This window comes from Dermacentor albipictus, chromosome 8, assembly GCF_038994185.2.
Source record: "Dermacentor albipictus isolate Rhodes 1998 colony chromosome 8, USDA_Dalb.pri_finalv2, whole genome shotgun sequence".
NCBI lineage: Eukaryota > Metazoa > Arthropoda > Arachnida > Ixodida > Ixodidae > Dermacentor > Dermacentor albipictus.
In genome coordinates, this window is record NC_091828.1 from 75,826,419 (window position 1) to 75,840,877 (window position 14,459).

A 14,459-nucleotide genomic window follows, 5' to 3' on the forward strand; every position below is an offset into this window, starting at 1 on the left:
TCCGGGATTGGGGGCGGTGAATATAATTATGATGATGACGTTGCCATGAACAATTTTCGTCATTGCTATTACAGTTGTCCTGCCTCCTGTCACTCGCCCTCCGCCACCTCCACCACCACCAGGTGAGTACACATTGGAGCACTCTAAAGGAACTAACGAGACCTACACACCAAACTCAGTAGAGCATGGTGCCTTTTTGAAAGTTGAGTGTTTTGAATTTCAAAACCAGGAACGAAGGAGAAATCCCCAGAAAACGACACCTCCTTCTTAATACGCATGTCTAAGGGAACAAGCGTACAAACAACAGCACCCACATATGTGCGAAAACTACTTATCAGCAAGTGCGCAAGCTCCCCTTTGGGACCATTCTCTTCCTTTATGCGGATGTAAAGTAAAAAATTAACCTTTAAGGGGGGATGTGGGGTTAAATTCATAATTTTGCCGAGAAATATACATTTTATATTTATTGTTTTTGATTTCTGATTGCATACAGAAGCTCCTCGCGAAGTTTGGTTGTTATCTGTAGTATAATATAGTAGAAAATGAGCTTTGTACCCAGCAGTTGATGTGCTCTGGCATTGTTTGAGAGTTTTTGATCGGCTTTGGTCAGTTTGCGCTTTTTGGCCTATTAGCACAATTAGGAGAAATGTCGTTTCGAAAGCGCAAATGCGAAAAGTGTTTGTATGATTGTTTTAGGCTGAAAACTTGTGAGGAAAAAGACTTGGATATCCTGACTTTCCAAGTTGTCTCTATCGGAAAAAACGAATCCAGATTTCTGGATTGCAGCATAAACAACTAGAACATGCTGTTTTCAAGTGATGCGAATACTACAGAATGAATAATAAAAGTGTAAACAGCTGCACCTAATCCTGTAAGATTGGGCGTCGAGAATATATTTAAACAGTAAATATTTATTTAGCTTTATAATCTTTAAAAAGAGAGCTCTCATATCGTGACACACTCATTTTCTTAATCGGACATGTATAACTTTCATTCTGTTCTTGTGATGGTAAATAAATTCTGCATGTTCTTAATGAAAGAATACAAAGCCTGCTGCCGAATTTCATTGAAATTGCCATGTTGGTTCAAATGTAAACCTTGCAGCCTCGCATTTCCCATTAAATATTGAGAAACCTGTGACAGCTATTTGCCGAGAAAAGACTACGTTCCTCATTTTGTTCAAATGAGAGAGGTTGAATTGAGAGAGGTTAAAATTTGTACCGAAGGCCTTATACTGTACAATCTGCATGCGACAAGGATCGATTGTCGGTTTCAATTAACTTCATCTTGCAGCTTAGAAAATATTGTCGGTACAGAAACAAGGCACATGGTTGAGTCTGCTAGTTCTACTTGGTGAACCTTGGCACTTCTTAGTTCTGTGAAACGTGTTCCTTCCAGATAGGACGAGTGAAAATGGCCTGCAGGCCAACGTGTACGTGAAGCATGTGCCTGAGTGCCACGTTAATCATAATAAGAAACATCTGCCACCATGTACTAACGACACGTATGCAAACAAGCGTGTGGCTGGAGAAACCTCCCCAAGCGACGTGTTTCTAAGCTTGCTTTTAAGTGAGGAATCAAAAGTCATATGATAGTAAAGTGTGAATATAAACCGAAAAAAAGTGTCCCACTTTTATGCACGCACCCTTTACAAATTACATAGTCAGAACCATGTTTATCGACTTGCAGCGCATGTTTCTTTAAATAATGCAGCAGATCAAACCTCCTCTATCGGAATGCACAAACAGCCAAGCTTCCCGCAAATGCATAAGAGGTGCTGAAACACGCGTTCGTGTTTATTCAATGTAAGTGCAAAGTGAAACTGAAGGCTTTGTAGCTGTGCGAGAAGAATGCAGTGCCCCTTTGAACACAACCCGCGTTATAGGGGTTGAAAGAGACAAACTGGCTTGTTGCGCCGTCTGTTTGAGTTACGCGTCCTCCCCGTGGAGGCACCGATGCGACCGTCCACGTGGTTGGCAGGCGGTGCAAGGCATCTTCACCCTGAGGCCATCTCCTCCGGTGCCCTGTCTCCCGTCTCGTCGCGGCTTTCCGCGTGGCGGCCCGGTTGGCCTCTCCAACAGCTGCCATCCGCTGGCAATCGCAGGCCGCTATCTGACCCTCCCCACTCCACGCTAGTTTCCACTACTGCGTGAGAAGTAGTGTGAGCGATCGCTCCTAGATGGCGCCGCGTCTGCAGCCGAGTTCGAGCAATTCGACGAGAACGCACGAACAGCAGCAGTAGCAGGAGTAGACAGCCACTGTGAGCATGAAATGCGCAAGGGCGTTCGCAAAGAAAACTGCGCTTTGAAATATCGGACTGGTACCTTTTTGTTCCGTCGCAATTGCCAACACATATTTGCACAAAATACTTGTTTCGCATTACCGCGCATTCATCTTTCGCTGCACATCACCAAAAATGCCTTACAAACGAAGAAAGATGTGTTTTCAACGATGAATACACGAGCCAACTTGGCGAGGCCAGCGAAAGCAATGCTGCGCCACAGTGGGGGAAACTGGTGGCAGCAATGTTCTTGGCCGGCGAACTATAAGTGCATCAGCTAACACGCAGGCCTGAAAGCTTGCCCAGAAAAGGAATAGTGGTCTCCGGAAAAATGGATAAACAATGTATGCATGTAAAAACGTGTATAAAGACTTTACGGCAGCCGACGTAGCATGAGGTACTGCCGTCGGCGTAGGCAGAAAGATGAGGGGAGCGATGGCTCCGGCATCCAGCCCAAGTGATGACGAAGCTCGTCCTTTGCTCGTGGATCGCGAGCCGAGTTGCCCGACATTCGGGGAATATGACACATTATGATGATGATGACGTTGCTATCGACACTTATCGTCATTGTTCTTGCAGTTGTTCCCCCTCCTGTCACCCGACCTCCACCACCACCAGGTGAGTACACCTTCGAGCACTCAAATAGAACTAACGAAACCTACACAGCGAACGTAATAGAGAATGCCACATGTTTAAATTTAGCGGTATCATATGGAAGACTAGGAACTGACTAGCCAGAGCGGAGAAAAAAATGTGCATGAAACTAAATTCGCAATGACAATTTTCAGACTTGTAATGCTCACATTCAGGACGTTATGGGTGGAAATATTCACTAGTATATGAAATTCACACTGTAAAGAAGAAGCCTTGTAAGTGACAGAAACATTGCTGTAGATTAAGGCGTGACGTTGAATGTCAGTGAAACTGAAAAACACCTTCTCGAATGTCAGGTTACAATGGCTCTGACGAATAGAAGTGCCCAAACGCTAGTTAATGATTTAACTATTTATTGGACGAACTTGTGCTCAGCGAAACAAACAACGCTCACAGCTCAACGATAACAGTGAGCTGAGCCGTAGATCGTCGAAATACCGTATACTCTTAAAAGGATCGTTGTAGTTACTACCTAGCTTCACACCATTTGCGGCCATAATGTAACGGCTGTTAGTGTAATGGTATATTGTCACGGCTCACTGGAGACAAGAAAGGAGAGCGGTATTTATTCGAGAGAGTTAGGGCAAGCGCTCAGGCCAGGCTTCTTCTTCTCTAGCGCCTCGCTTGCACAGATGAGGTCGTCGTCTTTTTCGTCAACGTGGTCGGGCGCTGATGGCGTCGCGGCATTTGCCCTCCTCCAGAAAGAGCATCGTCCCGATGCTCGGCGGGTAGCATCTGGTGTCCAGCAAACCAGAGCGTGTCCATGTCACTCAGAAATATACGGTTTCATGCGCACCACGTGCACAGTCTCAGGCAGGTCCTGACGGCGCCTCGAGCAGGATGGGCTGTCAGGAACGACTTCATAGTTGACGTCGCTAAGGCGTCGTAAAACCTTGTACGGTCCGAAGTATCGTCGCAGAAGTTTCTCCGCGAGGCCTCGGCGGCGTACTGGAGCCCAAACCCACACTCTTTGCCCGGGTTGGTAGACGACGCATCGATGGTGTTCATTGTAACGTCGGGCATCACGGTCTTGCTGGCTAGCTATGCGAACGCGCGCGAGCTGTCTTGCTTCTTCAGCGCGCTCTGTAAAATCTGCGGCGTCAGTCTCGGAATCGCTGAAGTCATGAGGAAGCATAGCATCCAGCATTGTAGTCACTTCTCGACCGTGGAGGAGACTGAATGGTGTCATTCTTGTTGTTTCTTGCCGAGCCGTATTATAAGCAAACGTTACGTAGGGTAATATTTGGTCCCAGTTCTTGTGTTCCACATCGACATACATGCACAGCATGTCTGCGAGAGTCTTGTTGAGGCGCTCCGTAAGTCCATTGCTTTGCGGGTGATAGGCTGTCGTCTTTCTGTGTGCCGTGCCACTGAGGGTGAGTACAGTTCGCAAAAGTTCAGCCGTGAACGCGGTTCCCCTGTCGGTTACGATGACCGCTGGAGCACCGTGCCTCAGGACGACGTTTTCGATGAAGAACTGTGCTGCCTCGGCTGCTGTGCTGCTAGGAAGTGCCTTGGTTTCAGCATATCGCGTAAGGTAATCTGTCGCGACTATGATCCATTTATTTCCGGCAGCAGATATTGGGAATGGGCCCAAAAGGTCCATCCCAATTTGTGCAAACGGTGTTGCAGGCACTGGAACGGGATGTAATAGTCCGGCAGGTTTCGTAGGTGGCACTTTTCGCCGCTGACAGTCAAGGCACGTTCGAACGTAGTGCTTCACCTGTGCTGCGAGCCGTGGCCAGTAATACTTCTTTTTGATCCGTGCTAATGTTCTTGTGTAGCCTAAGTGACCTGAGGTAGCTTCGTCGTGACAGGCCTGCAAAATTTCATTGCGGAGTGTTTTAGGGACGACGAGTAGATATTTCTTCCCTGTTGAAGAGAAGTTCCTCCTAAAAAGAACACTGTTGCGTAGGCAGAATGATGACAGGTGCCTCGAGAACAATCTGGGCTTGTTTGTGGTGCGGCCTTCTAAGAAATCAATTAGTGACGCGAGCTCCTGGTCCTCTTGCTGTTGTTGAGAGATGGTGGCCGCATCAACAACTCCCAAAAAGCCAGTGGATTCGTCATCATCTCCGCCGGACGACTCGATCGGCGATCTGGAAAGGCAATCAGCGTCTAAGTGCTGCCTTCCCGATTTATAGACCACCGTCATGTCGTACTCTTGAAGCCGTAGGCTCCAGCGTGCCAAACGTGCAGATGGATCTTTCATGTTGGTCAACCAACAGAGAGAATGGTGGTCACTTATAACTTGAAATGGGCGGCCGTATATGTACGGACGGAACTTGGTAACTGCCCATACTACAGCCAAGCATTCCTTCTCTGTGGTGGAGTAGTTCGACTCGGCACGTGACAATGTTCTACTCGCGTAAGCGATGACTCGCTCAGCGCCGTCTTGCCGTTGAACAAGGACGGCGCCTAAACCTACGTTGCTGGCATCGGTGTGGATCATTGTCGGCGCATCCACGTCAAAGTGGGCAAGAACAGGCGGAGTTTGTAGACGGTGCCGCAACTCGTTAAATGCCGCCTCCTGCTCCTCGCCCCACTTAAACGTGACATCTTCTCTGGTTAAGCAGGTAAGCGGTGAGGCGATGCGTGCAAAACCCGCAATAAATCGCCGGTAATATGCGCATAGGCCCAGGAAGCGTCTGACTGCCTTTTTGTCTGTAGGCCTTGAAAACTTTGCGACGGCTGCGATTTTCTCAGGATCAGGTCTGACACCTGTGTGACTTACTACGTGGCCCAAAAACTGTAGTTCTTCATATCCAAAGTGGCACTTTTCAGGTTTTAAGGTAAGCCCAGCGGACCGTATGGCTTGAAGAACCGACCGTAGCCGTCTGAGATGTTCATCAAATGTGGCAGAATAAACAATGACATCATCTAGGTAGACTAAGCAAGTCTTCCACTTAAGGTCTGAGAGTACAGTATCCATTAGTCTTTGGAACGTGGCTGGCGCGGAACACAAACCAAAAGGGAGAACTTTGAATTCATAGAGCCCATCAGGCGTTACAAATGCAGTCTTTTCGCGATCCCGCTCATCGACCTCTATTTGCCAGTATCCACTTTTTAAGTCCATCGATGAGAAGTACCGTGCATGCCGTAGCCTGTCGAGGGAATCGTCGATGCGTGGTAAGGGATACACATCTTTTTTTGTAATCCGATTGAGCTTGCGATAATCGATACAAAACCGCAGGCTACCATCCTTCTTCTTAACGAGTACCACGGGCGATGCCCAAGGGCTTTTTGACGGCTGGATGACATCATCTTCTAGCATTTGCTTGACTTGCCGCTGTATTGCTTCACGCTCTTTCTCAGCCACGCGATACGGATGCTGTCGGATGGGTATTGCTGTTTCCTCCGTAATGATGCGGTGTTTCGTCAGTGGTGTTTGACGCACTCGGGACGTTGTAGAGAAGCAGTCCTTAAAATCGGCAAGCAGTTCCCTGAGACTTTGTTTCTCTTGCGGCGCTAAACCTGGGTCAACGTCGACGACGGGTGCATGTGGCATCGTATCGGTGGTCGATTCTTCCTTTACAGCAAAGCAGTGTTGAACGTGGTCAATTTCATCAAAGTATGCCACAGCGGTGCCTTTACTGATGTGACGGCGTTCATTGGTAAAATTTGTCAGAAGTATCTCTGTGCGACCACCGATTAGGCTGACAATACCGCGAGCGATGGCAACACCTTGGTGGAACAGAAGTGCAGTTAGTTGTTCGGCTACGCCGTCCTTGTCAAACTGTTCTCCGCAACTGACGGAGACAAGACTGCATGATAGTGGTGGTATGCAGACGTCGTCGTCGGCGACACGTAACGATGTACGTTGGCGCTCTTCGTCGTGGCTCGTCTCTGTACTAGTTGACAAGGTTATCTCGCCATCCCGTATGTTAACGACGGCACCGTACTCCCTCAAGAAGTCCATTCCAAGGATGAGTGATCTGCAGCACTCTTTTAAGATCATAAAAGTGGCGACAAAAGCTGTATTTCCTATCTGGAGTCGTGCAGTACATTTTCCTGTAGGTGTCATTATCTGGCCCCCGGCAGTTCGAATATAAGGGCCCGTCCATTGCATTTTGACTTTCTTAAGCCGGTCTGCCAACTGCTCACTCATTATCGAAAAGTCTGCGCCAGTATCAACTAAAGCTGTCACGTCGTGCCCATCAATCGTTAAAAGTAGGTCGGAACTCACAAATTCGTCGGCGTTCCGATTCTCCGGGCTGCTCTGCTCGTTTCTCTGTAATGTTGGGGGACTTTCGGCGGTTCGACGACTTGCAACCTTCCCCCCGGAGGTCGCCGATTTCAGTTTCCCCGCTGTGGGCTTGGAGAGCGGCCTCTTACCACGTCGGCGAAACTGCGACGGTTCGGCGAAGAATAACGCAACGGAGACGGCGAGCGCGACCGGAGATTAGCTGAGCTGCCTTGTTCCCGAGTGGCACTGTCGTCGAAGCGTCGATGTCTCTCAGGAAACTGTCGTGGGGTGGCAGGTGGCATTTCCTGGATGCCACCTTGGCGATGAGGGCAAAAACGATAAATGTGCCCTGGTTCGCCACATTGAAAACACAATGGTCGGCGATCAGCAGTGCGCCATACGTCGGTCCTGCGAAGCTGGGGTCGCCTGAAATGCTCCCTCTGTATCCAGGCAGCAATAGGTGGCCGCTGGTGGTACTGCTGTACTGGCCCGGTAGAAAGAGGGCGTCGAACAGCGTCCGCGTAGCTGTATGCGCGCGGCTCTAAGCGTGGCTCGGGACACGGTTGAGGGAGTGGCTCAGGTGACGCAAATGCTTGCCGGATTTCTTGGCGGACAACTTCAGCGACCGAAGCAACAGTGAACTCCTTCGGTGTCGCAGTTTGCTTCGCAATCTCCTCGCGCACAATGTCTCTTATTAGTTCACGTAGCGAGGTCTCGTCTGTCGCTGTCAATACTGCGGCTCCTGCAGGCGCATCGTTAGTCAGGCGTTCGTATTGCCGGCAACGCTGCTGCAGCGCCCGCTCGATTGCTGTGGCTTCCTTAATGAACTCGTCTACAGTTGTAGGCGGGTTACGCACGAGACCAGCGAATAGCTGTTCTTTGACGCCGCGCATGAGATGGCTCAGCTTCTTGGAATCAGGCATGTTGGGATCCGCGCGGCGAAACAAACGAGACATGTCCTCGGCAAACATCGAAACACTTTCGTTTGGCTTCTGAATGCGCAACTCGAGAAGGCGTTGTGCATTATCTCGGCGATCAGTGCTTCCGAAGGTGTCAAGTAGCCGACGGCAAAATTCGTCCCACGTTGTCAAATGTGCCTCGCGGTTTTGGAACCACGTCCTTGCGCTACCTTCAAGAGCGAAGTACACATTGGAAAGCTTCTGGTCCGGACGCCACTGATTGACCTTAGCTACGCGTTCGTACTGGTCCAGCCAGTCTTCGGCGTCTTCATACGTGTCACCGTGGAAGCTAGTGGGGACTAGATTGTTTTGAACAGTCACCTGTGTTGGACTTGCAAGCGCCATTTCCTGAGTCGGTGAGGTCGCTGACAACGTGCCTTGGAAGAGGCCGAATTCCGGGCACAGACCTTGCAGGCGGCGGCTTGCGCGGTGCACAGGTGTCTCGACGCGTGGATGTTGTCTTGAAGGGCTGGATGCAGGGCTACTCGCAGGAGTCGTCCCTATCATTAGGTGATGATGCGATACCCAGCACGTCCACCAGTGTCACGGCTCACTGGAGACAAGAAAGGAGAGCGGTATTTATTCGAGAGAGTTAGGGCAAGCGCTCAGGCCAGGCTTCTTCTTCTCTAGCGCCTCGCTTGCACAGATGAGGTCGTCGTCTTTTTCGTCAACGTGGTCGGGCGCTGATGGCGTCGCGGCAATATAATACAAATATTCACACCTTTGCTGAGTATATAGGAAAAACTGTGGCGTATACTCCAGTGGCACCGACATATGTGTTATAGAAAAGAAATATTGAATCCAGTGGTGCTAAGTGCGTTAGGAATTGGTAACTACGAACCATTGGTACCAATAACTATAATGTTTATTCAGTTATGCTACTAACATTTATCATTACCAGCTGAAATTATACTAAGATAGTAAATGGTGGGACACCGAGCAGTAACTACTACGACCTTTTTTGAGAGTGTACGGGTCCGAGGCGTCGGCCATTTATACACAAATCATCGTACAGTTCAACGTAATCCGCTCACGTTCTGGAGTGTAAACCATTCATTATGCAAAATAGAAGTGAGGCGTGCAGACAGGACACAAGTGTAGAGAAGTGGACAACATGAACGCCGACTATCAACTGAAGGAAGCACTGGTGGAATGGTGGACTGGTGGAATGGTGAATGGTGGAATGGTGAATGGTGGAATGGTGGAAGTGCGTGCGTGAGTCAGCCTTCGATAACTTTACATAAGGAAGAGATTAAGTGCCTTAACAGTTATCTCTCACGTAGACCTGCACGTGTACCCGATTGACACGTGGTGTTACCATTCCTGAGCATGCGCAGATGAGTTTTGTGTCTTTCATTTTTCGCCTCAGTGCTCCCTTCAGTTGATAGTCGGCGTTCGTGTTGTCAACTTCTCTACTCTTGTGTCCTGTCTGCACGCCTCACTTCTATTTTGCATAATGAATCCTTACCAACTAGCTCAGCTTACTGTCGTTGTAAACCATTATTCGCGTCTCGAGTGTAATCTGATTACGCAAGGTTGAAGGACAATGTAGACAGCAGATAGAATCGGCGACAGCCGTTCCAGGAAGTTCCGAGTCATGCAGGTGCGCCTTGCGAACTTCTGGAAATGTTCTAGGTCATCGCATCAGGTGACATGATGTCAGCTACGTCACTATTCCGGTGTTTATTGTTTCCACAGGGCTCGCTGGTACTGCAGCTGGCGCTAGCGCAAGTCAGACAGAATAATAAGCCACATATCAGTATTAATAATGTACGGAAATCGCCAGCAGATAGGCAGGTTATGAAGAAAATAACGACATTGGCGTATTCGCAATTCGCAGTGGCGTTTCTTAAAGCATAAAATTATGAGTAGCTTTTCAGAAACAATAGGCGTGGTATTGAATGTAAGTATTATTAATGGCATACAATTCATTGTTCTGGATCTGTACATATAAACACATACATTTTTCAGATGCGCTCACGCATATTCAACCACTACATTTGACAAACCAGGCAAGATGTGTGCCGAAAAGAAAATTATTTCATACAAATACTGATGATGCATGACACATCTGAAAAAAAGAAAGCATCACATTGTGTAATTTAAATACCGATCTCATCATTACAGGGCACACGTAAACATGACCAAATAGAAAAATATGAAAAATCCGTTGAGGTGACACACTCCACACTTGGTAAATAATAATGTATTTGAATTATTCGAAACGAGCCTGAGCTCTTGACCGAGAGTTAACCAAGAGTTAACCAAGCTTGCTTTCTTTTCTTTTTACTCGAATAATATTTTTGTAAGCACAATGTGCTTGATTGTGCACTGTTAAACTTTATTACAATATTTATATTTTTGCTTGAAAAACTGCTTAAACTACATTTATTGCTTTAATGCTACCAAGGCGGATGTGCTTCGGTGTTTCCTTGTCGATTATTTCTTTTTCTGTTCTTTTCTTCCTTTTCAACATGATTGCCATTGTAATGTCCACTTGCTATGCTCTCAAGTGAGAGTGGCCGTATCGAAAATAAAAAACAAATAAAAAGTATGCTATATCATAGCCAGCAAACAGAGAAACAACATTACTCGCATATATGCGAAAACTCTCTATCAGGTAGTGCGAAACCCTAAGCTCTTTTTTGATTGCGGATGTAATAAAAAAAATTATCCTTTAGCAATTGACAAACCGGTGACACTTGTTGGTACAAGAACATGTTCCTCACGGCGTTTGTATGAGGTCAGTTGAGTAAAGTCCTGTAAATCTGGAATCAGCAAGAAATGTCGGTTGTCATGAGCTTCATCTTCGCGCTGTGGAAATATTGTCGGTGCACAAGCAGGGCACAGGTGCGACACTCTCAATTCCACTTTAAGCGTTTCGCCTTGTTGGTTCTGCGAAAGGCGTTGGTTCCAGGTAGCACGAGTGAAAGTGGTCTGCACACACATACGTATTCGTGAAATATATGCACGAGTGCCCCGGTAATCATCATAATCTTCTGCGCACCGTTCACAAGCGAGAGGTTGGCAATCAAAGACGTGGTACGGGTAGAGCCGTAAGGCCACGTTTCTTTCTAAGCTTGATTGCAAGTTATGAAAGCAAAGCTCGTATGAGCCGTAAAGTATAAATATAAACAGAAATAAAGATAAGGTTCAAATAAGCCTGTACGAATTTCATTGTTGGAACAACGTACGTAAATTCACCCTTCATGTTTCCTCCCTTTCAAAAAGAACACACTTGCACCTTCTTACGCCTTCATTATTGCCGGAACATACGTGCACAGAACACAGTCTGGCATTTCCTTGCCGTCCTTGTAATCTACGCATTAAAAGAAAGGCCGCACAAGCGTTGATCGGCATGTCTTCAACAACAACTGTAGGCACCAGCTGCAGCGAAGCCAGCATTCAACGCGCCCGCAATGGTGGCGGCTGGTGGCAGAATAGTTCTCATCCGGCATGCTGTAATGTCATATTCTTGCATGTGAGCCAGAAAACGCCTGCAAGAGGTGCGTGTTTTTCGCCTAGACATAAGTTTAATGTTTGATAGGCGACGAAAAGGGGTCGCCAGAAAATGGATAAACAATGTACGCGCGCGAAGAACGATTAGGACGGCGCGGGACGGCACCCAACGTAGCATGGCGTCCTGCCGTCGACGTAAGTGCAGAAGGATGTGTGGAGCGATGGCAAATGATGAAACTCGTCCTCAAACTCGTGGCAGGCGAGCTGAGTGGCCCGAGTTTCAGTGTTCACTGGTCGCCTGTTGACTCGTTTCACGGCAGCGTTCCGGTTCACGCTAGCGCGAAACTACAGAAATAGAAATGCGTATTTTGTAGTTGGTAATATACAGAAATCGGCAGCAGATAGGCACGTTATGAGGAAAAAAAAATTAAGTTATAGTATTTTGAGGTTAGCTTGGCGCTTCCTGAAGGCTGAAGATATTAGTATACTTACACTATAATTAGGCGACCCACAAAATCTAATCCTTCTTCCAAATCGGCATATTATATGTCTAGATTATATATGTATGAACTGCCTGTTCAAATTCTCAGCCGAAAATGTGTAAGTAGCAGGCAGGATATTTGGAAGAAATAGTCACTGCGAACAAAAACTGATGATGCATGTGGGCAAAAAGAAAAACGAAATGCATCACGTTCTTCAATGTAATCGCTGATGCTATTATTACAGAATACACACAAACCTGACAAAATAAAAAAAAATGAAGATGCCCATGAGGTGAAACACTACGGGCATGGTACATAATTCATGTTATTATTCGTAAAAAACGACAACTGCCTGATTATTCTTTAATCATTAACGAACTGACGACACTTGCCGAGACAAGAATATGTCTCTCACTGCGTTCGAATCAGCTAGATCGAGCGCACTTATATGAAACTGTACCCTTGAGTTTATAAAGAGTGCAATATGCATGAAATAACTATCTAATGTCGGTTGTAATGAGCTTCATCTTGGGGCTAATCAATAAGTGTAGGTACAAAAACAGGGCACAACAGGGACATTGTCATTTTCCCGTCAAGTACCTTCGCTGTTCCTGGTTCTGGGTACAATACGGTGTGCACACACCCACGAATACGGGGAATATATGCCTGAGTGCAATAGCGATCACAATAACAAACATATGTCCACTGTTCACTATGACACGTTCGCAAACCAACAAGGGGCAGGAAAAAGCCCCTGAAGCCAGGTGCTTATAAACATGCTTTTAAATGATGAAAGCAAAGCTCATAGGCGCAGTAACGTAATAATGCAAACAGAAATAGGAAGGGTCATACGTTCATCCAATCAGCCTGCACAAGTTATATCGCTGGAAGAGCGCGTATCGGCTTGCACAGCATGTTTTCTTGCTTTTAAAAGGCCCACACTTGCACTTTTTCACCTCTGTAGTAATTGCAGGAACATATCTGCATTGAACACTTGCTTCGCATTACTGTCCATTCATGTTGCGCTGCACTTTACCAAACGTGCCGCACAAATAAAATTAGGCCCGTTTTCAACAACGAATGAGGCGCGGCCGCAGCGGCGGCGTCCGGAGGCAGCCATGTTCTCGGCCGGCGTACTATTACAGGGTCGTATACTGACACGCAGGCGTGATCACCTGTCCAGAAGGTATAGAGGTCTGGCGCGGAGCCATAAGTTGCCCTTTTGATAGGATGTGGAATTTGGTACCGGGCACATGATCAACAATGTACGCGTGCCAAGGACGTGCAGGACAACGTGTGGGCAGCTGACGTAGCATGACCTCCTGCCGTCGGCGTAGGCTGATAGATGAGTGGAGTGATGGCTGCCCGACAGATGAAGAAGCTCTTCCTTATGCTGATGGATCGCTGGCCGAGCTGCCCGTGATTAGCGTCGCAGAGTGAGTGGCGTGATGGCAATGTTGACGTTGCCATAAGCATTTGTCATCATTGTTCTTGCAGTTGTTCCGCCTCCTGTCACTCGCCCTCCGCCACCTCCACCACCTCCAGGTGAGTACAGATGGGAGCACTCTAATAGAACTAACGAGTCCTGCACAGCGAATCAAATAGAGAATGCAATGTTCGAAAACTTAGCAATTTCATATACAACACTTGCAAATGACTAGCCAGAGCGGAACGAATGTACATGCACCTAAATTCGCGATCACTCTTTTCACACTTGTAATGCTCACATTCAGCATATTCAGTCACCGAAGTCCGCTATCTCGTCGACAATGGCGCCGAGATTCGCGTCCCCCCTGGTATCTTGGCTGAGTGCCGCCATCCTCCCGACACTCCTCATCTCACCATGGTCGATGGATTGACAATCCAGGCCTACGAATAAAAGTTGGTGACCCTTGACATCGGCCTGAGACGTACCGTTAGCTTGACCGTTGTCATCGCGGCCATCCGCAGCCCATCATCGGAGCCCATTTTCTTTGGGAATACAATCTCGTCATCGATGTGTGGGACAGACGCATCTTGGACCCCGGGACGAGCGTAACGTTTCAGGGAGCTTCCTGCCACACTCCACCGGCGCACATGGCCACTCCAGATCCTTGGTAAGCTTTCCTTGCCGAGTTTCCGGACGTCTTCCGACCAACCTCATTTCAGCGCTCCGTCGCTCACAGCGTGACACGCCATATCGTCACAACTGACTGTGTCGTGTTTGCTGAGACTCGTCGCCTCGCGCCGCATCATGTAGTTGCCGCCAAAAAGGAGATTGACCACATGCTTGATCTTGGCCTAACTCGTCCCTCATCCAGTCCTTGGACTCGCCACTACATATGGCGCCCAAGAAGACTGGTGACTGGCGCTCCTGCGATGATTACTGTGCTCTCAACAAGGCCACTGTCCTGGACCGGTGCCCTAGTACCTCACATTCAGGTCTTGACATCGGGACT

The 14,459-nt window shown here is 47.8% G+C and overlaps 1 protein-coding gene across 17 annotated transcripts in view; it reads left to right on the forward strand.

Annotated features, from left to right (window-relative positions):
- LOC135921987 (uncharacterized) overlaps positions 1-14,459 on the forward strand; it is a 144,032-nt gene that overhangs the window by 25,469 nt on the left and 104,104 nt on the right. For 15 of the 17 annotated variants that reach the window (XM_065456397.1, XM_065423894.1, XM_065423885.1 and 12 more), the window contains 3 exons: positions 75-122; positions 2,861-2,899; positions 13,519-13,566. In XM_065456397.1, coding sequence (XP_065312469.1) covers positions 75-122; positions 2,861-2,899; positions 13,519-13,566 — 135 coding nt within the window. The remainder of the gene's footprint in view (positions 1-74; positions 123-2,860; positions 2,900-13,518; positions 13,567-14,459) is intronic. The other 2 variants (XM_065456415.1, XM_065423922.1) reach the window with 1 other exon arrangement.